Genomic DNA, 26,954 nt, shown 5'->3' on the forward strand with positions numbered 1-26,954 from the left:
CTTTGTGTTACATTTTTATTGGAATTGGAGTCTAGAAAATATCTGTTCTTTTTGGCCAGAGAAGGAGATATCTGCATACTTATGTTGAAAAGTAAAATTCTACATACACCATAGTATTGGAGAATGTGACCCTCTCTATTTACTCTATTATTTGCATACTTCTTTCAACTGATCTTCTTCTTCTAAAACAGGCGAAATAAATGTCATCTATCACAGTAGGAACATCTAACCAATTTACATTATTTCTTTAAAAAGGATCATTGCAAATCCATAGAAAGCTGTCAAATGTGGATGATTTAATAGGTAACATTTCACTCCTTTCTATGACCATTCTACCTGATTTAAGATCACGTATTTTCTTATAACTATAATATAACCAATAATGCATAGCTTTTAATGTAAAAATGGGGAAAAGAAGAAATGTTATATTATGAAGTTCACCTTTGTACTCTAAGTGAAAACCTGTAAAACTAACAGATCCGTCACTTCGAAATGCCAAATGCATATTGTTGGAACTGCTTTCTATCCTCTCTGGTAATTTACTGTCTTGAAAGCTTCCGATGAGAGGACTACTACCATCCGGGCCGTCATATATATAAAGAAAATCATAATTTGGCTCGATGCCGAAACTGCAAAAAAAATAAAAATAAAAAAAAAAGGCATAAAACATTTTAGCCATTTGAATACAAGCATAGCTTGGCAAGCCATAAGCATGGGCGATGGTGGGGGGTCTTACATATTATTCATGGCACATATTTTACACTTTAACTTTGGTTATCACAAAGCAACATATTCAAGGAACTGAACAGCAGATCATCACCATCATTGGCCCACACGTATAATAATGTTAATTTACTACACATACACCTTAAAGAAACAATTGACATTATTGCTGATCATTTACATTAAATCCAGAAATGTGTTAGAGATGAACCCTCTGTCGGCCAGCAGTATAGTTAACCTATAATTTATAAATGCTTATTAGTCAATATCAACCTCCTTTTATCTTTATACGATACTGTTGAAGGGTTGTCCCAAAATGTAAATGTTCGTCTAAAAAAATTAAGATATTAGCACATATTGTAATACTCATTTTTTTTATTATTATTTATCCCTCTGGACTAACACCATCCTCAATTATGTAACTTAAATAAAAAATAAAGATGTGTGTGGCAATTAAATACCCTAAGCCACTTAGAGATCATTCATACAAGCTAATAATAGCTTACTTCTACATTGTGGTAGCTAATTAATTTCTGATAAGCAGAGGCAACATTTTAATGAGCGCAGATCCACCATCCCACCCAGTCCATCATCAGTTTGTGGTAATTAATATGACGGAAATCATATGAAATATAGGAGCAATTAGCAATCAATCACACATCAAGAGGGAATAAATAGGAAAAAATATAAAGAATGTTAGGATAACACCTGTTCTTGACAGTACATTAAGTTTGCCTGTTGAACAATGATTATTACGGTATATATACAACATATAAAAGAGGTAGCCAGCATTTAAAGGTGAATTTTGCTGCTAAAAATGTTATTAAATTAATTTATTAAAACTACATATAGCTTGGATTGTATTATTGTTAAGAGTAGTTATTTTGGAGATATTTAGTGTTAAAGTTTACCAAATATTATCAAATTAATTTCCTGTCCTGAAGTTATTTCCTTTCTCTGCATAACCCTTACAATGGCTACATATGAAGTGCGTTTCTAATATGTATATATTGCTTATAATATTTAGTTAACATTATTATATGGGTTTATTTACCGTAAAGAACTGTAATATGTAGTGATAGGGCCGATATGAAATAAAACACCCCCTGCTTTAGTGTCAGCGATGATCATCCCTGGGAATTCTCCAGGTATGACCCAGAGTCTCCAAATGAAGCACTGTTCCGACTGGTGTCATCTTTCCATTTCCCGGGGGAGCAGGGTAACGATGTTAGTACACTCCTGGCCCACCTTCCCTCCTAGCCCTAACTTAATAGTATCTGGGTCTAGCCTAGCGCCACACTGGGCTAGCTATGTTCCATGTAGCTAGCCCTACTCCACTTGAGTCTGGCTCCAGCATCACAAAAATTCACTCCTCCAAAATCTTGGGCTCTTGGGTATATTGTGATGACCAGAGTCTAGGTAGGATTTGAGACTACTGCTGCTTAAAATTATGAAACCCCATCTGCTTAAAATTACTATTCCCTTCATTCTGATTTGATGTCTTTAGGAAATTGAAGGCAATTCTACTCTAAAGCAAGGCGAGTGGGAGAGAATTCCAAAAACAAAAAAGGCAGAAAAAATGTATAGTAAATGAGCTGTTTAAGGGCAGGAGATGAGGTAAAAGCCAAATTAGAGAAAGTGAAGAAGAAGATATTAAAATAGTATGTAGTCTTTATAGTATATTCACGAATATAAATGTAAATCAAGTGTCTGCGAATGCATACATTTTATATTGGGTATTTTAATGAGCAAATAATATAGCAATACGCTGGGGTCCCTTACCTGATGAATGCTAAGGAAATCACATAATCAGGATTGACGGTAATAGTCCAATCGCAGTCTTTGCTGTGAGGGTATGGGTGAGGGAAATTCGGAGACAGTATAAAGCCAGCAGAGCCAGTTAGATTACCACCACATGGAGCTGTAGAAAATAAAAGATAACCTTGAGTTAATCCATGATACGTTTGCTAAAGCCGCACTTATCAAGTACTTTAGAAATGACACTTTTCTGTTATAATAGGCTTTATGGTATCACTCTACAGGCATAGGGGTTTATTCAAGATACTAAGTCATCTGTTGATGGGGTCATAGAGGAGTGCTAATTACTTTACAATGTCCTGGCATGACCAGCAATCTATTCTGGCCTAGACCAACTGAGTCAAGACTCACAGGTCCCTTTTTCAGCCTCTGCCAACCAGGTCATGTACACCATGGTAGACAGTGTATGCTTTTAAGACACCAACCCCCGGGATATGACATAATATCCTGATATATCACAGTAGGGATTGTGGCCGCAGAGGGGGGCTCGGCTAGGGCACTACCTTGGGTCAGACATAGGGCAGTGTCTGAAGTAAATATACCACCGTACATAACATGGTCATTTCAAAGTCCAAACATTATAAATAAACGTATTTATTCTTATCTGAGATGGGTGAGATTTTGACGCTAGATGACCAAACGGCAAACAGCAGAAAATATAACTTTTTCTCCCCCAAAAATACATACATTGCTTGAGCTTTCTATTAAAATATTTTGCTACAATATTTTTGGCGGTGTCTAAGTCAACACACATATATCAAAACAATTTAATTTGTTCTTCATAGATTTGTACCGTGAAAATACAGTGTATGGGAACACTGTGACAGTAAGATAAGATTAGATGCAATTATTTAGGTAAGTAAATCCTGTCAGAGTGTCAGATTTTTAGTATGCTTCAGGGAAACGGTAACGGAAGAGTGCAGAAAAAAAATAAAATTATCTTGAATTAATATTGAATTGCAATCTTCTGTGTAGGCTTAGAATTGTACAAAATCCGAAGGATCGTTATTGAAGTGCCACATCTTATAAAGTAACACAAATGTTAGGTGTTATTAAACTACACATTCTATGCTCAATTAAAGGCTATGAAAATGTCATATACTTGTTCCATAAGGCCTAGCTTTGTTAATTCAGATTTTTATTTAGCATTTTACTGTTTATAGTAAAAAAAGAGGGTTTATTTCAAATGAAATGTGAGATTTTAATTAGCACTCGAATATATTTCTTACTTAAATGGAAGGTTTTCATTGAGTATTGGAACAGATATACTTGGCAGCATTCACTTCATTATTGTATGTGTTCGGTCAATAAATAAACATGTTTACATAAAGAAAACAGGGATAATTACTAATATTTAGTGTCAAGGAGATGTGCTTTAAGAGGCTGGGAGAATAATAGTATGTTCTGGCTGCTGACTTATTGTTTGATAGGAAAGAAGTACTCAAACTCTGAGAATATTTTAATAATGTTTACGGATTATAACTAGCCATAAATAAATGCGCTTCATCTTATATTGAACAATGATTTTCTAGAATGCTTCAGTCTCCAGAAATCGATTCTGGATCAGGAGTTTAGAACATTGGGGACTGGTCATTAGTATAGACTTATTCCATGAATGAACAACGTAGAAGAATACTTGAATAATGAATGAGCAGGACAAGTGTGTGAAAGAATTGAGACTAAGATACGGTATCTGAAGAGCCACACACTTGCTTAAAAGCCGGGGGCATTTATTGTTCAGCCCTATGAAATATTACATTGTAGCTGACCCATCACATTGCATCAGGGAATTGAGGACAGAGACAGATGTGCTTGGACAGCATCCTCATCATAACTGCACCAGGGGATGGGGGTATTATGATTCCCTCTGACAACATTGACGCCTATTATTTTACCCTTTGATCTATCAAAGGGTATTTTTAAAAATATAACATGCCCTAATGCTGTATTGCTAACTAAATGTGATAGGAACCATCCACAATGGGCAATGAGACCTCAGTAAGAGAATAGCTTAACTTGACTATATCATAAAACTACTCCCTCATTGCAATCTGCTTTTCTTTTCTGTATTTAACAGAACTGAGCCTGACAATACTTACTAAACAAAGATACATGACTATCTCTGCGCCAATTTAAAGTAATGAGGTATATAGTAATCACTTGATTATTCTATTCTTAATGCACATTACTTTCAATAAAACTATGCACGATAAATGAAAAAGTAAAATACTCCATACAAGTGCAAATCATATTTAGCTATGAGAAAAAGTCTGTCTGAATAGGCAATTTTAAATAGCAGGACATGACTTGTCACAAACACAAAAGTAAATTCCATTTCGGGTGACCTTGTATAGGATTAAATGAATACAATTATTTTATTATACTCAATGTGCTTTTGTATTACGACCAGATTCCATTAATTTGCATACATACACAAGTAATGGCTCTTTCTAAATAAATACTCATAATAAATAGTATGGTCCTATTCGTTTCAATTTTTCGATCTTCTGCTTAAATAAAAAAAAAAAAGCTTATTATTCAATATTGGCAATTATTTCTGTTTTTTTCTAGCTGTCAATCATCTTGCTCACCCCTATATTGCAACACAAACATGTAAATGGTTTTGCTTGTAAAATCGCATGATATAAACATGAGGTAAATGTCATCATTATACCTGGGAACTTCAAGACTTGAAACCATCCCTATTCGGAAAGGGCTGATAACATGCATGAGTGTGGCAGATAATGTGTGTGGGTGGTGCGGTTTGGGCCCCGTAACGCTTTCAATATACATGGAGTGGCAGGAGAAATGGTCAAGTAGTGCGCCGTGCCCTGGAGAAGTGGCGCCTGGAATCTCCCGCCAAAACTCTGAGTGTTCCCAGGCATGCTCATAATATAGTGTGATTATACAATGAGAAGACAAAATAATACCCAGCGAATAGTATTCAAATATTGGGGATTCTGTCACACCATTTGGCCATATATTGTTTAGCCCACAACATCAAAGTATCCCAATTTTGGCGAGTCCTATCTAATTTTACATGGCTACATTGCTTACCAAGGAGCTGAATCCGTGGGCTGCGCTGTTTTCAGCTCCCTGAGCCTCTAAAGCAATTTCAGTCCTTCTCTGGAGGCTACAAAGTCATCGGTAAAGCTCATTGGGTTGGGGTTTATTCACTAAGCATTGAGGTTGGAACCATTTGACCCCGTAATCAGCCATGTGGTCAAATCACAAAGCAGTAAAATATATCTGCAGATAACACCCTTAGCGTGAGATTATCAGTCCCATGCAAAAGCAATTTTCAGAAAAGAAATACAGCTAAAGCCCATAGAAGGAGCATACATAGAATCCAGTTATCATATAATTGCTGCCCTTATTACTAGAGACAATCTGATGGCCCAACATTATTGAATTAGAACAGCCCAATGAGCAATTGCCTTCCTGCCACTTCATGTCCTCTCTGAATGATGTCATCCCACATCATTAACTATGCAGTCCCTACTACAGGTTCTAGCATCGGTTGACACTTCAAAACTTAATATCATACAATACAGCATGACTGACTGTAACAGCGCTGTGGAATCTGTAGGGCGCTTTATAAATAAATGTAATGTAATACACAGAGAAATATCTATTGAATGATCTATGAACATCATTAAAGTAGATCTGCCACTTTTCCCCAAGACTAACATTAAACTAAATATAATTATGTACAGATTAAAATGAAATATAGTTGCATTTAGAATGCAAACCACGGGTATAAGAAATGTATATTCCTCCTCATTTATTTAATCCTTTCCTATTTTCCAAAATTTTTACTGAATGACCAATAAAAAACACATTATTGCATTTTTCATAAACTAACATTCTGGTGCCATTTTATGGTTTTTTTTTTGTTTGTTTGTTTGTTTTTTTATACAAAAGTAGTCAGTTTAACTTTAAAACAAAAACTGCTTTAAAAGATACCAAAAATCACAAATTCATGTAAAATAGGTGCACATTTTTTTTAACAGTTTTATACTTTGTTACAATTTTTAGATTGGTTTCTAAATGCATGATAATATTCACTCCCTGTTGTTTTAGCACTTCGCCAACGAAGGTTTACTGGTAAGTTATAATTTCCCCGTGAAACCTAATTTAACCTTTCCTAAAATATCTGAAAACATAACGACAAAAACACATTAAAACAATAAAAAGTCTCTTGCATAGAACATACATAACTTGTATTAGGATAAGTAACTACAAGATAGATAGATAGATAGATAGATAGATGTAACATATGCAGGACATCAGGAATGAGAATATTTTAGTATGCTTTCTTTTAATTTTATCACTGAACCAAAGTAAAAATAAATAAATAAAAATAAAATGAATAAAAAATTAAGATACAACCTGGGTAAATTAATTAAATGTAATAATATGAAACATCATCTACCACCACCTAGATATTTTTTGGATGATTAAAATGCAATTTAAATGTTTACATGGGAAAGATTTAATGGTTCTTCCTGACCATTAAATGAAATGTAACTAAAACAATGGAACTATTTAAAACAAATAAGAAGATACAAAAGAAAAATCTAAAATTCAATCTACAACTACAATGGGTTATGCATAGCCATTAAAATATTGCATTTTATAACTAACTTTACTTAAGGGCTACTTGAACAAAAATGATTTGTGTGAAGATTATATGTGAAGATGTTTAATTTTCATTTTTTTATATCTTTGACTATCAATAAAAAGCTAAATTCCCCATTGACAAGAAGGCATTATTTAAATGGTTCATTTTTAATGTAGTGCATCTTTCATATAAATGATGTTTAGTAGGTCCCCTGTAAATCATTAAACTTGTATGGTAGAAAAGGTTTTTATACCTATACATGATGGCGGACTTGGCTGCCAAAAGTACCGATTTTCTACTTGAATGCAAGTTATTCTTTCTTCCCCTTCTAACTCATAGCCAAGATCACACTGAAAGATGACCGTGTCCCCTGGCTCTCGACCATCTCCGTTCCGAGTGCCGTTCATAGGAACTCCAGGATCCCGGCACGCTGTGGCAACAGAGCCTAAAAATAAAAATACAATAAAACTGCTTGACAAGAAACTGATAAAATATTCAGCGACCAAATTCAAGGAGCAGACTAACTGGGTCAATAGGTCATTACCAGTCATCAAAAATTAGGTTACAACGTCTCTAATATTAATAACGGAGTTTGAGAAGAACTGTGACATTAAAATTTTAATAATATTGTTGTTTTGCTTGGGGTTAAACCAAAAAGTTTTTGAATTTCTATTACATTAATATTAAAGGGGAAATCACATCCAATAATCCAAATTCTTGGAATAAATAATACAAAAATGTTTGTATATATGTAGAATAGAAAGTTATATTCAAGCTACTATTTTTTTTATGGAATATAAATATTAATAATTTGTTTATTTGCATTTTAAGTTGTGTTTGTCTACAATGGTGTTGTGGATCAATATCCACATGTTATATAAACAAATAAAAGTATTTGATTAATAGGTCGGCCTATTATAGATACAAACAGTTAGGAAATACTTTTTGTAATTTGGATTAAGGCAGGTAGTGTAGCAAAATAGCACAAAATACAAGTAGGGTTTTAAGTTGGACAGGTATGGCAGAAAGGTGGAGGTGGTTATGTTATTTTACTAGAGTTTTCTGTATGATACGGGAGACCACCAAAATTATTATTTATTGTTTTATAAAGCGCCATCAAATTCCGTAGTGCTGTACAATGGGACAATTGTGTACAATTGTGGTTGGTTTGCAAAGAATATCAGTAATTTAGGGGAGATGAGAAAGGATGGATGTGATAGGAACATTTAAATACTTAATTTAAGGGATTAAAGGGATATTTCAAAAAAAGGAGAAAAGGTAGGAGAAGAGGTCATAGTCTTGAACAAGAGGGTAGGAGGCTTTGATCAACCATAAGTTAATTTTACTTACTGAGAGATATAAATGGAACAGTCTACCAGCAAAAAGTGAAATAGACTTAATATAGTGAGAGGATTTAAATGAGATCCAGTAAAACAAAACATTTTAATTATGTTTAATTTTAAAAATGTTTCCCTGTACACTATAAAGCCATTTAAAGAGGTTATAAAACAAATTGCCAAAAGGCTCCATGCTTTTAAGTAAACACTCACAATAACTACTATTTGGGATTCCAACTCCTTAATAAAAATACAGATAAATCAGTTTCTGGGTGAGTATATGCATGGATGTGGTTTTATCTCAGTAATAACAATGTTCACTATTTCTGGTCTATCCACACCCAAAGCTACATTAACATTGGGTTTGTCCTGCATCAAACAGCTGTTTAAGTTTCAGCATTAAAAAAAAAACAAATTGCAACTTACTTGAAAACTGAATTGCAAATCCTGACTTGCTTATGTAATAATCCGTATCAAATTGAATCGTAACAACGTTAAGAGTGCTGTGAATTCCTTCGGGGATAAGAGATCCGCTGATTTCTTTCAGCAGCATTTCATTGTTAAGTGGTCCATCCCAGACCCGTAGAATGTCGTGTGATGCTTCTGTATCGAATGCAAGAAATTGAAGGCTGCGGAAAAAAACAACAGAAATAAGTTAATCTAGATGGATTTGTAATAAAGCATTGTAATGATGGATAAAAGACGTAATAGTTACTAAAAAATTTACCTGCTGACCCTGTGGTTCTTTATCAAATAGTAATTACACTAAACCAAAACAGCAGTCAACCTCTTGCTTGGCCTTGACCCTTTATCATCGAAAGTGGGCAACAAAGAAAAATTGTATAGAAATAACAAAAGCTTTCGGGACCTTAGAGACCCATTTTTTTAAAATGAAAAAAAAAAAGACCCCTGAGGTCCAAAAATCTCAAGATCTTTTTTTATATATGTTGTCTCTCAAAAAAAAACAAACAATAAATCAGCTTTGACTAAATACATCATGCTATATGCATTATTCTGCATTATTCTTATTAACTAGACCAACACATAAGCATAAAATTAATTTATTTATATATATATATATATATATATATATATATGTATATATACCTGCCAACAGTCCTGCATTTTTGTGGGCCCTGACCCGTCAAATTTGTGTCTGTCCCGTCATAAAAATACTGTGCACAGGAAGCATTGCATTTAATCTGTGTATGTCTCTGCTTCATGAGCTCCAGACACCCTGGGAGGGAAGGTAATGGAGACCAAAGTGGGTGGAGTCATGTCACTCAGCACAACCCCGCCCACTCTGGGTCCCGGGACACATTCAGAAAAAGTTGGCAAGTACGTACCGTATATGACTATTTTATTCACAGAGGAAATATAAAATATAAAGAAATTGGGGGGTTCCTCTCCATGTTTTCATCTTCGGTTTCTGTGCATTTGTACGCTTGTGCTCATGAAATGTCACTTGAGGTGATATTTTTAAACTCTTCTTTTATCACAGAAAAAAGAACCTTTTAATGTCATGAAATTTGACACTGCAATTAGTCACTGTTGTTTTGAAGAATAGTTGAATGAGAACATTGTGTGTTGAAAATTAGCATTGACAGAGAGAGTTAGGAAGTCTCTAGCATGATTTCTCATACTTTGTTATGTTAAGAACACTAATGCTTCAAATAAATCGTAGTTGTATTATCAGGTCACGCAGCGAGATATGACATGTTACCTGCACATGGTCATTTATTCAGGTATGTCAGAAAATGTATAAGATAATTGGAACTCTGGTTTTTGGCTTGGCTACGATTTACATGTAAGGGATATTATAAGGACACTAATAAAACTGGCATTGTCATTTAAAGCTTTTTTTTGACAATTTACAGCCACATTATTACTCTTTAATTCAATTCTGATCACTCACTGATGTCCTTACTTTACTGGTACTGGTTGTTGCGGCCCACAACCCACAAACCAAGTGTTTCACCCCAAATGCTTTCTCCCCCTAGAGCTCGTGATCAGAAATAAACCCTACCAGTATATGCCTTTCACTATGGCACATGAACCTGCTAAACAGGCTTAGTATCAATCAAAAGAAGTAAAGCCAAGCACAGAAACACTGCAGGGAAAAGGACGCTGAGGTGGTGGTAACTGATACGTTCTTCATACGTCAACAGTAATGGAAAAAAATCCTTTTGGTAGAATTCAAAAACTTCTGTATGTAATTCTAATGAGTTTTCTTACCTTACGATATTCCCAAGTTCCACCTCGATGATCCATGTGCAACGTAGATTATTGTCATATGGAAAGGGGTATCCAGGTGACAATATTCTGCCAGATGATTCTCCTTTGAAACGACCACCACATTCAGCTAAGGTGAAAATAAATGCAAAAAATTAACATATATTAATTATGACTAAGGAAAGTAAGTGATCCCAGTTTGGTTTATTATACCTCTCCTGCCCTTCCCATGATGAATATTGATACTGGGGATAACTAAAACTGTTATAATAAAAACATTGAAAATAAATAAATCCACTGTGTTCAACTTGCTCCACATATTTTTTTTACCTTAGGAGGATAGTAAATCATTTAGAGTGAAATTCATTGTAGTTCAAATGGAAAAAGGTATTTCTTATTTTGAACAAATTTTGAATCAGATTTCTTCTAGATCATCCATATTCCAGGACTTATATGAATTTTGATATTCATGTTTGAAAATAGACCACCCGTTCTATTATTGTATGTAATGGCGCTGACTGTCATACTGCCATACTTTCATGCTTTTGATTGTAAGAATCTCTTCTCTGTTGCATGACAATCCATTACTGATTGTTTGGTTTAAAAGTTTGGGACAAAGAGAATTGTACAGTTTCATATACATTATGTTTTTTGCCACCTTTTAATGTTGTCATATGCGTCTATTGTTTTTTTGTTTTGTTTTTTTGCATCAAATACTTTATATGTTAAAACCCAAATACGATTATTTGGAGGCTTTTTATTTGGTCAAGTGTCCTCACACTTCATTTAATGTGTTTTATTAAAGCACTAATAGGCTGCAGAATAAAAGTGTTGTGGGAACTCTAGTTAATTTCACAACATGATGTCTACTTCATTAATTGGAAGACATTACTTTCAATATATCCACTTTGTCACCTGTTGCTATGTAATTTTATAATGATTAGATATAAGGAGAATGTATCGGCAAGGCCGGGATAAAATTGACTTAAACAAAATTGTTAATAGATTTTTATCGACCATTAAAAGCACAGCAGTGGTGTAATGAAATTCAACACACAGAAGTTTCAGTTTAATGGTCCTTTTGGCACGTCTTCTAAACAGGAATCCCAGGATTGTAGTGTTCATTGTTCAGACCACTTCCAGTTGTATCATTTGTCCTTTAGTCAATATGCATAATTGAAAGTCTAGACCACATAAGGAGAGATCACCAGTACTACTCATAACAGCACATTTAAACTAGTCATTATGTAAAATAATGTTGCAAATTTCCTTTACATATACAGGGTTCCAGTTGAGCTAAAATATGGCCTACCATTAACTTTGATATCGAAACGTAGAAACATTGTGGTTAAAGTCAACCATTGGTGCAATGGAACTGGCTGGTGGCCATTTACTGCCTCAATACATCTCATATGACGTCTGGGAAGTGTCTTTGTGAAATAGATTTTACTTGTTATCCTTATGGATCCATATCCATAAGATATATGCAACAGATCCTGACAATAAAACCCCTTTTAAAAGGGCCTGGTGATAGCATGAAAATAAATGGTCTAATTATCTCTAAGAGTATGTCTTGTTTATTTGAGGAGCAGATTTCCTTCACGAGGTTTAGAAGCCTTTGTAACGTAACACATATAGTCACAACCTTCAGAACATTATACATTTTTGGTTTGGTAAATGTGGTGGGGTGCAGTAAAGGAGGGAGATAAGTAACTCCCCAGACACATCATAGCCTGACCTTTGCCATTGTGTATGCAGGGTATATGTATAACTAAAATGCTTAGTTGTTTTGATGAAATAATAAAAGCTGTTTTACCAATACATGATGGCAGAGGGTAGTCCCAAGCCCTTCTTTCACCGGTCATGCACTTAAGAAGGCTACTTCCATGGATAGTGTAACCTGGATTGCATCCATAGATGATGGTGCTGCCAGCAAAATGTCCCTGGTCACTGATCTTATATCCGAATTGAGGGACCCCAGGATCTTCACAGTGTGATAGTTCAAAACCTTGGCATAAACAAAAGGACATTTACTAGTTGTGTTAAAATTAACCCCTGAATACACTAAGAACACAAACTGTTAATATATAGGGTCTGAAAAATTCATCATTAGAGTGGACATAGTTGTTTATAGACATAAACAGAAAATGTTCAGACAATAATAGGTAGTCAAATAAAATTGATAAAACACTCACAAGCCCATTTTTAGGAAACAGAGTTACATGGATAATGTTTTATTTCCGAGCTTCTCTTCGGTATGAGAAAACTCATTGACCCTCATCAGGTTGACAGCGGGGTCAAAACTTATATTTATATAATGTTAAGCTTTTTTCAAAATAGTAATATTACAATATATACATCTATTATTTTTACAGCTCTTTCAACTCTCAGAAAACTAGAATCATAAGGGATTCTTATACTTCTGAGAGATGTCAGCAATGGTCCACCACTGGTTAGCATGATCTTGAGATTTACTTCCCTAAAACAAATGTATTTTAAAATTATATATAAATCTAAATTGTTTTTGTGAAGTGTTTAGAAATGACGTAGTTGCTCATTTGTATACAACCTTTCATAATGCATTGTGTAGTAATGATACAATTACATATAATACATTCATTCTTCATACAAAAGCCACACATTATGTAATCTCACAATGTGATGTGGAGTGATATCATATCTTGAATGATGGCTCAAGTCATGTAATTTGAACTGAAGTATTAGCCCAGTTTGTGTCACTTAAATGTAATTGGTTTCTTGGAATGAAATCCACAATGGAATGAGAAAAATATAAGGTGAGACATATATTTCAGATGGGTAGGACATATATATTCTGAAAATAACCTCCAAACAACATGCCATTATATGAAATTGAGGGTCATAAAGATTATAGATGATAATGATCTTTTTCTTTGGCTTCCCAGTGACACTATGTTGAACAATATAAACCATTTTATTATGGTTTAGGGTCTGTGAGAAGAACAGTATTGGATCCATGACCAAATCAAGATGTGCTGATGCACCTAAAATATAGATATTTAGCATAGTAATTTGCTAACGTCCATCAAGTTCAATCCATCTACCTATCCATCCTGCTTTTTTAAAATAAGGCAAAAAAACCCACTATGTTCTTTTTTAAGGACCAGTGCCCAGAATTACACTACATATTCAAGGTGAAGTCTTAGCATTGTCTTATAAAGAGGCAGGGTGACATCTTCAGCCTGTGTATCAATACCCAGTACCTTATTGGCCTTTGAGCTGATGACTGGCATTGCGCAATGTTGCTAAGTCTGTTTTTTTGCCTGCCAATTATTCCTAAATCTTTTCCTTAGTAGTTGTTTTCCCAGAGAAATACCCTTTAAAGTATACTTTGCATTGTTAATATTTTTCCCGTAGAGCATCCTGGTAGACAGTGCAGGCGGCAGATCACCTATAAATCAAGTCAAGGCTGTCAAAGTTCTTACGTCCCCACATGCTTCTCAAGTCTTGCTTATTAGATATATTTAATTCACTTGCTCTCTTCAAGTATTTGCCACTTTGTAAATCCATAGTAGTAATTATGCATTTTTAAATGGGTGAAACAATATTAATTAACACATTTAGATGGTCTTGAAAGAAAAATAAAAAAAAATATTATTACAATAGAAACAATGCTAGATAGGTCTCTAGTATTCTTATTAAAAACATGAATTAAATGAGAGAGAGAGAAAGAGAGAGAGAGAAGTACTTACTTGTAAACACTAATTGGAAACCTTCATCGTTGACTTCCGAGTCAGAGTTAAATTCCAACCACAAATGGTTTGATGTGCTGCTAAGGGTCAGCCCTCTTAGTGAGGACCCAGTGAAGGCTCCTAGTAAATGAGCTGTGTTGTCCTTTCCATCGTATATCTGCAAAAATGCATGAACAATGACGTATACTGTTCTGTTAAAACCTGGGCACTCAAGTCATGCCCAAATAGTATAGCATTATGTGAACTTTATTTTATTAAGCAACATAAATACAACCATATTTCTAATAGCAGTTTTGTCACAATGCTCCAAAGTCTACTGCATGTGATTTATATTTTTAAGTAGTTTTAGTCTGGTTTGTGATTCTACTGCAGTTGAAAATCTGAAATATCAAGTAATATTCTCCCACATATTGATGTTTCAGCTCATTGAAGCCCAAAGACTTTGTGATTTTGTTTTGCAGTCAAAAATTTCAACAGCACAGAAGAAAACTCTCTTTCATATCAACTGCTCTACAGACCATAGAGCCTGATCTTTGTAAGACAAGAAAAAACAAATCTTGAAAGTATAATTTTTTTTAACATTCAAAATAAAAAAAAAATAAAAATAAAAAAAAGATTACCCTCATTAAAACTACAATCGCGTAACTACAGGGACCCTGTGACCCCTTCCTCTTGTCACGTTGTACCGGTTCAAAATAGTTTAGAAAGGGCTCTTCCGACCTGGACCGCACTGATATATGTAAGCATGGATGTGTAATTGTGTGTTTAAGCATGGATGTCTACTTGTGTGTGTTTGTGTGTATGTGAGCATGGATGTGCAATTGTGTTAGTGAGTGTGAGTAAGTGTTTGTAATTTGTGTGTTTACATATGTTGTATGTTGGAGGGGGTAAGGGGGAATGATTGCACAGACTAGCTGTTGAAGTTGGGGGGCTTGGGGGGAATTTTCGCACCAGGGCGATTGTTTAATATAACCTCTTATCATTGTATGATGTATATACTGTATTATGTTTAATAGTTAGCTTGATGGAATCATTCAAAAACACGATGCCATGTAAAAGGGAAAAGTTATCTTCAAGGAACTGAGTATACCTAAGTATATTCATTTTAACCATCTAAGCATATGGAATATTTTACCTGATAAAAGCTAAGATTGGCAAAACAATTATCTAATCAAACTCCTGTCAGAAGGTTCTGTACTAAGGTTATCACTACAAAGGCTGCATGAACCAATCAACGACAATCAGCAACTCAACAGGGAGAAATAATTAAATGTATGTGTTTAAAAATGTGCAAATGGACCAAAAACTATTCAAACTAATTTTTCGGTTTATTTTTGGCCCATTAGCTTTCAGACAAATAACTACGTTCCCTGCCCACTTGTAAATTGTGAACATTTTATTCCTGGTACCCACACTCACTCTCACTCCCTCACAACCTCATTCTCGTTCACTCTCTCTCACACTCTCTAAATGTTTCTCTAACTTCACTGATGACCACTTCCTCTTCTGCTTCCACTTCCACATTTTCTTGTTGTTCATCTTCTCTAATCGGAGGAGAGGACGTAAACTAAAGTGCCGCTACTTTGCCCTAAGGGGAATTTCCACCAAAATCTTGGTGCTTTCGCTGACGTCATAGAAAGCGGCGCTGTTTTGCCGTAAGGTTAATTTCTACTAAAATTGCAGGGCGTTCTGTGACATTCTCACCTGCCGCGGAGATGCAGAAAAAGATAGAAGATAGTCTAACAGAGTCTGAGAGAGTGTGAGTGGAAGGGCCCACACATTTGGGACAATAATTCAGAGCTTTTTTGTCCTTGTTGTGGAGGTCTGGCCTTGTTTTCATGGCTTTGTACGAATCGACAAATTTGCCAAAATTTGCAATTCATACAAATCCAAATGCACAAGTCTAATATATGTTCAACATGAATTCCAAATACTTATATATTAGTTATTTTATTCTGGAATCATCATGTAGTGCTTGGAACTGTAAAATATAGGATTTTGGGAAAAGTGACATTGGGAATGCTGTAAAAAATATTGAATACAAGCTATGCATCTCAGCCAATAAATAATTTTATATGCTTGGTAGTAATGACTATTTCAATGGAAACCCACCAAAAATGAAGACACTACTTGTATGTAGAGCAGTGATGGTGCATCTACTAATTTGTATAATTTGAATACATCTCAATGATCAGTTTGCCTTGGAGAATAGGGGTAGAAAAAAGTCATGCAATACAAGATAAATTACTTTGGAAATGAACTCGGAACAAAAGCTTGAGTTGAAGGCAACTGTTCAAGGAAAAACTAGTGATGCAACACATGGATTGTAAATGTATTTAGACAAAACCATAGAGTGAAAATTCTGCTTTTCCAATATAACCTTTCTTTATCAAGAAAAAAATTACATATCTGCAACATCGAATTAGTGTTAAAACACTAAAATATAATCTGTGCTATTGTTTGATGAGCTAATCCATAGGTTTTTAATTACAATATTGTAATTCAAATTTGAGTACACACTTAACTATCTGTGTTAGTGCAGTAACATTTTCATCTGGCCAAAAATGTAAACGCTTGCAACATAAGCACAAAAACCAAGGTTTATATTTATTAACAAGCAAATTTTATATTGTATTCAAGACTTATAATGGGCCAATTATTAATCCTAATAATAGTAAACTGTTATTCTTAAAGTTTTGATATTCATTTCACAGTCTTGGGTATGGATAGCCGCTTTTCTAAATTTACCTTGCTCTACCACGGAGGCCTCTGCATGATAAATTATTACAAGGCTTAATGGCTGGCCCTTTGATCTGTGAAATGAAAGTCATATTTAGATTTGGCTGGGAAGGCTAGTGACTTTCAGTTTGGGAGGCAATTTCAAATGGACAGTAAGATAATCAATCATGTGAAATAGAGGACACACACAAAAACTATTGAGGGGAATGAGAACCAAAAATATCCATACATGATTTTAGTGACACCTTAAACTCATGTTATACTGGCTATCTACCCGGCCGTCTACTATGTATACTTTCCACCAGCTACTGATTTTTGCTTTCCACCAGACTCACGTTGTCCCATCTTGTATATAATTAACAGGGAGTTTACTTGAGACTTGAATGATTCAACTCACCAACTTCTCTTGCATTTTAAAGGGATAATTTAAGCAATCTTCTCCTGCAACAGGACAGAGCTGAACCTATGTATTATATAGATATATCAGTGAGATGACATTTAATTAACTACGCGTTATGGAGGGTCAACTCAGTTCATCCTGCAGAAGAAGCTCACTGTGGTTAGCCCACCTTATTTTAAGGTGAAATCAAGGTGTTCAAATGTGTAACTCTACTGAAAATCCTCTTTCAAAAACTAAATAAATGGAAACATGCAATTAGTTGTTTTTTTAACTCTCATACCCTCACCCCCCCCTCTCTCTATATATATTTTCTAATATAAACATTTTATATATATTGTAATGAAGTAGAACATCAGAACTGCATTCTAGGAAGCTAAGCCTTGGTCCCAATTTGGAATTGTATTGGAATTTTATTGCTGATCTTAAGACACAGAAGGTAAACCATTAAATTCCCTTTTACAAGATGCATATAAATGTTCAGGATCTACAACAAACATCAAAATGGCTAAAAAAAACACCTCAAAACACGTCAAAAATTATTATTTTGCAAATCAAACATAAGAAGCCTATGAATATTTGAATATTTTCTATTTGAAATAAATAAATTTTTTTTTGCTTCCTACTTTACTTACTTTAAGAACATCTCCCTGTGCTAAGTGAAATGTTCTGGCTGAAATATTGATTCCTTTCCCTGCTTGAACTTGGATGCTGTAAATACATTCATGGTTATTTTCATAGTTCAGTGGGTATTTCGGAGACAGCAGAATTCCTTCATTATTTGTTGCAGACGCTCCACATTCAGCTGCAGATAAAGCACAAATTGAAAGCACACATTTTAATAGTCAGTGGTGTGCTTTATAAACACTCGTCCCAATATAACTGTAAACATAACCAAGCACATTAAGATAATCGCCAACCTGATCCCTGTACACTCGAGATTCGCCGTTAAAAGAACAACTAACTAGCTAACAGGAATACAAAATGCATAAAATATAATTAAATCTCGAGAAACACAATTTGATTAAAAGGAATATATCATTAGCTGTTTGGTATCTTAAGATTTTCTGTAGTGTTGCACTGTCTAGTGCTATAGTCACATTGGACATCTGCTGAGACATGAATGCCTTTTGACCGAAACCCTCGGTGTGTCTGGGATTTACAATGTACATTTAATAAAGATTTGATTTTAATACAGTCTTTGTTCTGCCTGCGATCTAATGTGAGTGCCGCAGGCAATCCTTTTCTGCTTGTTTTGTAAGCAGTTTGATATCAATGTGAGATAACAGCACCTTTTGATTTGCACCCAGTGCTAGTGGTGAGAGTTTATACTGTACTATCTACCTGAGCAGCGTTTCTCTGTTTCTTTTTATTATTTTGTAAGACATATTGATCTGATATAGCAGAATGCCATAATCTATTTTCTCTCTAGACGTTTCATGCACAGAAAGGGCTATAGCATTGTTGACAGTAGTTTCTGAAATATTTACACTGTTTCACTAACACAGGAAAGTAGAGCGGACAAAATAACTAATGATGGGATAAATCGATACCTATAATTTGCCTTGTTTCCAGGTGACTAGCTCCCTGGATATTATATATGTGTGTGTGTGTATACATATATATATATACATACACATATATATATACACATATACATACAGTATCTCACAAAAGTGAGTACACCCCTCACATTTTTGTAAATATTTAATCTTTTCATGTGACAACGCTGAAGAAATGACACTCTGCTACAATGTAAAGTAGTGAGTGTACAGCCTGTATAACAGTGTAAATTTGGTTTTCCCATCAAAATAACTCAAAACACAGCCACTAATATCTAAACCTTGGCAACAAAAGTGAGTACACCCCTACACATCTCCTTCTCTCTGTCTTTTTTTTCTTCGTCAGCTTCTCCCTGAATCATGCCTCCTGGAGCACTTCCTTTTGTGGAAGTTCTTCCCGAGTGGGTAGAATAATGAAGATGGATTCACAGATTAAGAGAAGCGTTTCTGCACCTCTCATCTCCACAAATCTGTCTGCATTATTCTGGCACCTTGGGGTACTTACGCCAAAGAGCCATGGGGCAGCCTTTTCACCTTCCTCAAATCGAGGACAAGCCCAGAGGCTTCATCCATTTACGAGAAAAAAGACAGGAGAATTTCTTGGTGATTTGGGACCACTTTGTGCCAGTGTGGCAGCCCCTTGATGAGAGTCACCTGGGTGGACCGCCTATCTGCCCCCCTTCCAAAGTATGAATTATACTAATATTGTGATCTGTTATTTTATTTATTAAATTTGTTTTTAATATTTGATTTTTCTAGTTTATTGGTATTTATAATCTCTAATAACTGCTGCAGATTTATTCTTAAGCCTAATCAGGTCACAATACCAACTGTTCATCAACACATTTGTCGGCTGCTCTGCTCTGTCGGATTTTATATGAATCCCAAGTAAATAGTAACTAAATAGTAGACTTGTGCATTAATATCTCCAACTAATCTCCCTGGTCCCCTCCCCCTCTAGTCTACCTTATCTACGCAGCATCGCAGGGGTTAACGGGAGCAGAAATCCGTATGATCGCACAAGGAGTTAAAGGTCTGTCTGAGCGACTCTACCAGTTTGTTGATGCTAGAGGCCGCCCCTGCCGGCGACCAATAGAGTCGCTTACACAGACCTTTAACTCCTGTTCCTTCCCCAGGCCAAGTTTCGAGATCAGGAGTTAAAGGTCAGTGCGAGCAACTCTATTGGTTGCCCGCAGGGAACTCCTCTAGCATCAACCATTGAAGGAGACCAATGGTTTCTCCTGGAACCTCCCCAGGCCGAGTTTCGCCGTCAGGAGTTAAAGGTCCATATGAGCGACTCTATTGGTCGCCAGTAGGGGGCTTGTCTGACATCAACCAATGAAGAACAGCTGCACTTCATTGGTTTATGGCAGAGGAGGCCGATGCCATCGACCAATATAGTTGCTCGTACGGACCTTTAAAATCCTGGCGCCAAAGCTGCTGTGTACCGCATTAACAGAGCCCCTTATAAAAACAAAACACGAAGAATGTACAGGAATATTTGCCCGAACCGAACACAGGAACAGGCGAATATTCATGGAATACGAAGATTTCTTTCCATACGAGGATGAACACGAAGAGTTGGCTGGCGCCCAAGTCTAATATATACCGTATTTGCTCGATTATAAGACGACCCTAATTATAAGACGACCCCCCCAAATCGGAATATTAATTTAGGAAAAAAAGAAAAAGCCTGAATATAAGACGACCCTATAGGAAAAAAGTTTTACCAGTAAATGTTAATTCATGTAAACTATTACATTTTTTAATAAAAGCTATGATTGAGAAAAATATTTTTTTGTTTTTATTTCCTTTGTATTTTCCAACCTGCCCCCCAGTTACGCACATCTGCCCCCAGGCTTTCCACTCCAATATGGCACTGTGGCCCATGATATGCCTTTTAACCCTCTATATGCCACTGTGCCCCATGATATGCCTTTTAACCCCCTATGTGCCACTCTGCCTCCAGAAATGCCTTATACCCCTATATGCCACTCTGGCATTTAGGGGGTTAAAAGGCATATTATTGGGCAGAGTGGCATATAGGGAGGTATAAGGCATTTCAGGAGGCAGAGTGGCGTTCAGGGGGTTAAAAGGCATTTCATAGAGCACTCTGCCTCCAGAAATGCCCAATGCCCCCATTTAACACCCCCCCCCCCACACACACACACACACACACACTTACCGGTGCTTCCAATTTCCTGCTGTATACCGGGGCAGCAGTCTTCCTTCTGTCTCCCCCCCATTTAACACTCCCCCCCCCACCCCACTGCAGCGGAAGTTGTCTATGCGGATCGCGTGGACGTCAACCCGCTGCCCCGGTATACAGCAGGAAATTGGAAGCACCGGTAAGTGTGGGAGTGTTAAATGGGGGGAGACAGAAGGATCCAGGTCCCCTGCAGCGGTGCGGGGGATCTGGATCTTAGTCTTTTAGTCAGACCTCTATTTGAGGTCTGATTATAAGACGCCCCCGATTAGAAGACGAGGGGTATTTTTCAGAGCATTTGCTCTGAAAAAAACCTTGTCTTATAATCGAGCAAATACGGTATATATATATATATATATATATATATATATATATATATGTAATTATATTTATTATAATACATAATACTGGCTGAGCCTCTGGTATTTGAAACCTAAACAATTTATATTATCACATGATTTTAATTGAAATGTTATATTATGAAAAAATGTGCTTTGAAGGGGAACTCAAATTATTATAAATATATTTTATTCTGCACTAAAATGCAAAAACACTTTGTAATCTTTAAGCTTACCCATTTAACAGAAATAACATTTTTACATATACCTCCTATACTACAACCCTGAAAATGAATTTTTCTTCAATAAATTGAAAATTAATGAACTGAGATAACATGTGGTAAAGACCAAAGTTTTACTTTTCCACGTGAAATTAAGCTTTTGCACCCTGTCAACTTCCATTTAATCATGATTCTTTAGACTCCAAGCACATCCCTAAAAAATACCATTATATACTTTTACGCATAAAAGCAAAGACATTATGAATTCAAAAAAAGTTATTTGACATTCTCTTCTGTAAATGCTAAAGAAGTGAGCACTAGAAAAGCAAAGGTACAGCACGCCTCCAGCTCAACTTTCGTTAATGCAGTGGGGCCTGTGGAGAAATAGTTTGAGGACATTAACTTTTTACGCTTCTCCTTTTTTGATTAGATTTAAGATTTAGACTCTCTCTGCTCTAGATTACTTGCCTGGGGGACAGTAATGAAAGCTATTTTTTTTACCAAAATAAAATGTTGCAGATCAGTTTTAAGGTAAGAATCTTTTGAAACCTGTTCTCATTGAGTTTAGGATTTGAACTCCAATTGCCAAATGTAATAATATAAATATATATATTTTTATAATTTAACTTCAGAAAGGCAAATCAAAGCAATATTTAAACAGTATTTTTAGATTTTGTTGAATTTATTTAAATCACAGAAACCTGCAGAGAATAATAATAAAACGGTAAAATAGTTATGAAACAATGCACTATGACAATGAGTCAATGGTGGTTTTTATTTTTCATATATTTATTGGTGGTTTTTATATTTCCTTTAACATTATAACTTCAGAAAATGTGTATCTTTCTGTTCAACAGGTGCACATGGACCAAAAAACATTTTTAATTTAGTTTTTGGTTCCTTCTTTTTTAGACAACAAAATTTGTTTCCTGCAATTTTGGGTCAGACCATTTTGATGGCTCTTTTCCATTTGGAAATGAAATGCAGATGGATTTGTGGAGAAAGAGGAGTGCAGAAACGCTTCTCAATATTCTGGCCTCTTGTAGTACTTCCTTCTGCAAAAGGGAAGGGGGGGCTCGCCACACATGGAGAGAAAAACAAGAAGAGGCAAAAGAAGAAGCAGAGCCGCATAAAAGGAAACAGGGTCAAGGAAACGGTCAGCAGAGAAGGTAGGTAGGTATTGAGAGAGAGAGAGCATGAGAGTGACCTCCCGACGAACTTCAAACAAAATGGCAGAGTGTGGGTGCCATCTTCTCCCCCAATGGGAGGATTGGGGGGAGAGGACGTCCCCAGAAGCTCCCCCATTTTGAGCTACAATAACCTTGTGTGATCTTTAGCCAAAATTGCTGAGCTTCCAGTGACGTCTCCCTCAATTCTTCAATCAAGGGAGAGGGCATCACCAGAAGCGTTACTATTTTGGATGCAGACGAAGACAAAAAGAGAGAAAATAGAAGATAGCAAGAGAGGAGAAAGGACCGCAAGAAGATGCAGAACAAAAAGCGGAGCAGCAAAGAAGGTAGGGGGACATTCAGAGCGTGAACAAAAATGAAAGTGAGAGAGTAAATGTTATCAGCGGACAACAAATTTTGTTCCCTAATTTAAAAAGCCCCCTTGATTTTCATCTGAAACGAATAGGCAGGAAATTGAATTCATTGTCTGAAATCAAATTGGCCAAAAATTATGTATTAGATGTGGTGCAAATGGACCAAAGCTAAATTTTGTTTCCTTTATGTCCTTTTATTTCGGAAGACATTTTACATTTAGAAGCAAAAATTCACCCTTATTTACGCTATTATGTTCTTTCACACTCTCTAACACTCTCATTCCTGTTCTCTTATACTCTCATTCACTCTCTCACGCTCTCTGAGAATGTTTCCTTACCTTCTCCACCGACTGCTGCCGCATCTGTCTCTTTGTCTTCTTGTTCTTCGGTCTTCTTTCTTCGTCAACTTCTCCGTGGACATGGCCTCCCGGTGAACTTCCACAAAAGGGAAGAGCCTACGGACATCCACTACTTTGATTGGCTTAACAGAGGAAAGGCTGTCCTTGCGCTCTTCCCTTTTGTGGAAGTGAACAGAGAAGCCAAAATAATGTAGAGTTGCAGAGAAAGAGAGGTACAGAGCGCTTCTCTTTCTTCATTATTCTGGCCTCCCGATGAACTTTCCCAAAATGGCAGAGCCTCCGGGCACACCCTCTCCCCTGTTCCTCCAATCAGGGAGAAGGTGTGCCCAAAAGCTCTGCCATTTAATGAGTAATTTTCAAAAAGATTCCATATTTCCATATAATATATGTATATTTCCATTTTTTCAGTTAAATTTTTCATACACATATTTAACTGCATTACCCAAATTATAAGCTACCATTATAAAGTTAAATTAAGTATAATTAATGTTCCCCATCAGAATTGTATCCATGAGTCTGGGAAAATATTGGGGTTTTCTGAAACAAAATTCTAGCAATGTGAAAGTCCAACCAGCCAGAACATTGCATTGGTTGCTATGGCAATAAAAGCACTTTTTAAAACCTTGCCCCTACATTACCTTTTATACACAACTCCAATCGTATTTTAATTCCACAATATGCTACCAAAGAGAAGATTCAATCAACAATGAAACTAGGTAGACAATTGCTGCTTCACACTCTTCCCAGGAGGAAAGCAATCAGCCATTAGAACTAAATTGAGCAGTCAATCAATACAAAGTACTGTTCATGGGTTTTCTCTCTTCTTAAAAATGCTGCAGTAAAAGATGTTCATTGAGGCTACATCTTGATCATCACTAGGGCTGATACTCAGCACGGTCGCTCAGGAAAGACAACCTGGTTTTTCCAATGGACAACCTCTGCAAGATCTGCAGCTGGAGGATTTTACTTTCATAAATCAGCCCACAGTTCACAGAGGGAAATTTGTGAAGTCTGTGCAACACTGGTAACCTGATACGTTAGCTCTAATCATCAATACTAAACCATAAATATATAATAACGTGTTTACATATAGTAATTTAGTATGGTTTTCGGCTACTTAAATATGAACACTATTATTTCACTATATTACTGTATCCCTGATACTCATGCTGCCCATTCCATCTTTCCTCCATAGTATTTTCTTTCCTTCCCATGCTCTTTAAATTATCCGGAATAAAGTACTATGTTTAATCCATGTTTTTAACGTTATATGAGCAGCTGAAATTACTCTAGAGCTACAGTTGAAGGTGATGCCTCTTTATAGGTCTTGCTTCTCATATCAGGCAGGACTAGAAATGAGTAAGCGCCCCTGGCATTTAATGTGCATCCACAGGTTACTTTCTTATACTTCTTTTACTGCAAGACCCGATCTGCCACCAGACCAGCAGTATTGGAAATAAAGTTGCCCTATCGCCCACTTGCTATTTGTCCAATGTGTCAGGTGCCTCCATTTTTACATATGATCATAAAAAATGTGTTTACGTGTTGACATATGGGATACGATGTAATTCTCTGGGTTACAGCAGGTGTCCATCTCAGGGAAAAAGTTATGCTGCTGTAAATCCCATGATTACCACTGCAATTACACATACAATATGCAATAAACTAATGCTATCAAAGTAAAGGATAATACGCCATTTGTCTTATCTCAAACAGCAACTACACAGACAAGCAAATGAAAGCAGCTGACCACGTACCCACACACCTTGGCAGAGGTGCACTCCACACACGACGTCCACCGCCAAGACAGATGATTTCTGACAACCCTTCTAACCGATATCCAGATGAACAAGAGAATGCGATGGTGTCTCCTACTCCAAAGTTATGTCCAAGACGTTTCCCATACTGGGGAACTCCAGGATCTTCACAGGGTTCTAGATTGTACTCTGATGACACAAATTATCCAACATAGCCTTTATTAAAAGTGCATCCAAAGTGGTATTTGTACGATGCCGCATTAAAAATGAATAATACTATAATGCACCCGCTTAAACATATATTTTACAACCCGCTACAAAACAAATGTCACGCAGTTTGTTTGTCCGAGTATTCTTGATTTAATCTTACAGATGTTAACAAAAAACGCAGACTGCTTAGGCAAACATTATATTTTAAGTAGTGTTCTGATTTAATATCCTTACCAGAAAATGTAATGTTAAATCCTTCATATGATATTGAGAAATCTGAAATAAAACGCAGCTGAGCTCTGAAATTTCCATAGAGACCGGCGTTGATTGCTGTAGGGAGCTCGGAGCCAGTCAATCGTGCCAGGGGCTGAGTAAAACTACCATTTTCTGTGATTAGCAGGTAGTCATGAAGATCTTCTAGATGAAATGTGTGAAAGGTGAACTGTACTCCTGTTAGAAAAGTAAACTAAGTTGAGAGATGTGGTTTCCATCATTACAAATAATCCAATAAAGCATTACACCTCCTGAAAAGTCATGTATTTCATTATATCCAGTACTTACGAAAATAAAAAAGAGGTCATATCTGTTTGAGTGCTAATTGCTTTTTAATGTATTGCAATATCGTATATGTAGATTTCTGTCCTTTTGTTGAAATAAATACACTTTTATACGTGCTGAAAAGATATCAAAATATACTTCTATGGAGCCCCAAAACAATTTAACTTTTAGAAGCTTCCAGAAAGAAAAAAAGAGCTGAGATAATTTTAGATAAAGGAACTTTTGGCTTTGCAACCTTTACCAAAATTGTTTTAGCTGAAAAAGGCTTAGGTCTATGTAAAAGGTGTCCGAACTGCCCTTGGATAAGCCTAGGGTTAGTGACACCTGGCTGCAGTATTTTTTGGCCAACCCCTGTAACTAAAAAAAACAAAAACATACTAACATACAAACTCACTCTAACACCATATACTTACACATACATATATACACCATTCCCTACCCTATTCTCCTTTACAACAGCAAACTCACCCCTGACACTCTGCCACTGACACACAATCATGCTAACATCATATCACTAGCACCCACATACATCCTAATACCAAATATTAGCACACATTCATGTAAACACATATTAACACACACACACACTAGCACCATAC

General features: G+C 35.9%; 1 protein-coding gene across 1 annotated transcript in view; it reads right to left on the minus strand.

Moving 5' to 3' along the window:
• The window catches only part of LOC149305636 (CUB and sushi domain-containing protein 3-like), a 403,051-nt gene that overhangs the window by 154,369 nt on the left and 221,728 nt on the right, over nucleotides 1–26,954 (minus strand). The window contains exons 22-31 of the mRNA XM_089477264.1: nucleotides 26,032–26,247; nucleotides 25,588–25,776; nucleotides 18,237–18,406; nucleotides 14,466–14,622; nucleotides 12,551–12,742; nucleotides 10,738–10,864; nucleotides 8,929–9,131; nucleotides 7,419–7,610; nucleotides 2,506–2,644; nucleotides 442–629 (exon numbers count right to left, since the gene is read on the minus strand). Of these exons, the coding sequence (XP_089333390.1) occupies nucleotides 442–629; nucleotides 2,506–2,644; nucleotides 7,419–7,610; nucleotides 8,929–9,131; nucleotides 10,738–10,864; nucleotides 12,551–12,742; nucleotides 14,466–14,622; nucleotides 18,237–18,406; nucleotides 25,588–25,776; nucleotides 26,032–26,247 (1,773 nt within the window). The remainder of the gene's footprint in view (nucleotides 1–441; nucleotides 630–2,505; nucleotides 2,645–7,418; nucleotides 7,611–8,928; nucleotides 9,132–10,737; nucleotides 10,865–12,550; nucleotides 12,743–14,465; nucleotides 14,623–18,236; nucleotides 18,407–25,587; nucleotides 25,777–26,031; nucleotides 26,248–26,954) is intronic.

The sequence above is a fragment of the Sceloporus occidentalis genome, unplaced genomic scaffold (genome assembly GCF_023333645.1).
Source record: "Sceloporus occidentalis isolate IW3139 unplaced genomic scaffold, rSceOcc1.0.p SCAF_11, whole genome shotgun sequence".
Lineage (NCBI taxonomy): Eukaryota > Metazoa > Chordata > Lepidosauria > Squamata > Phrynosomatidae > Sceloporus > Sceloporus occidentalis.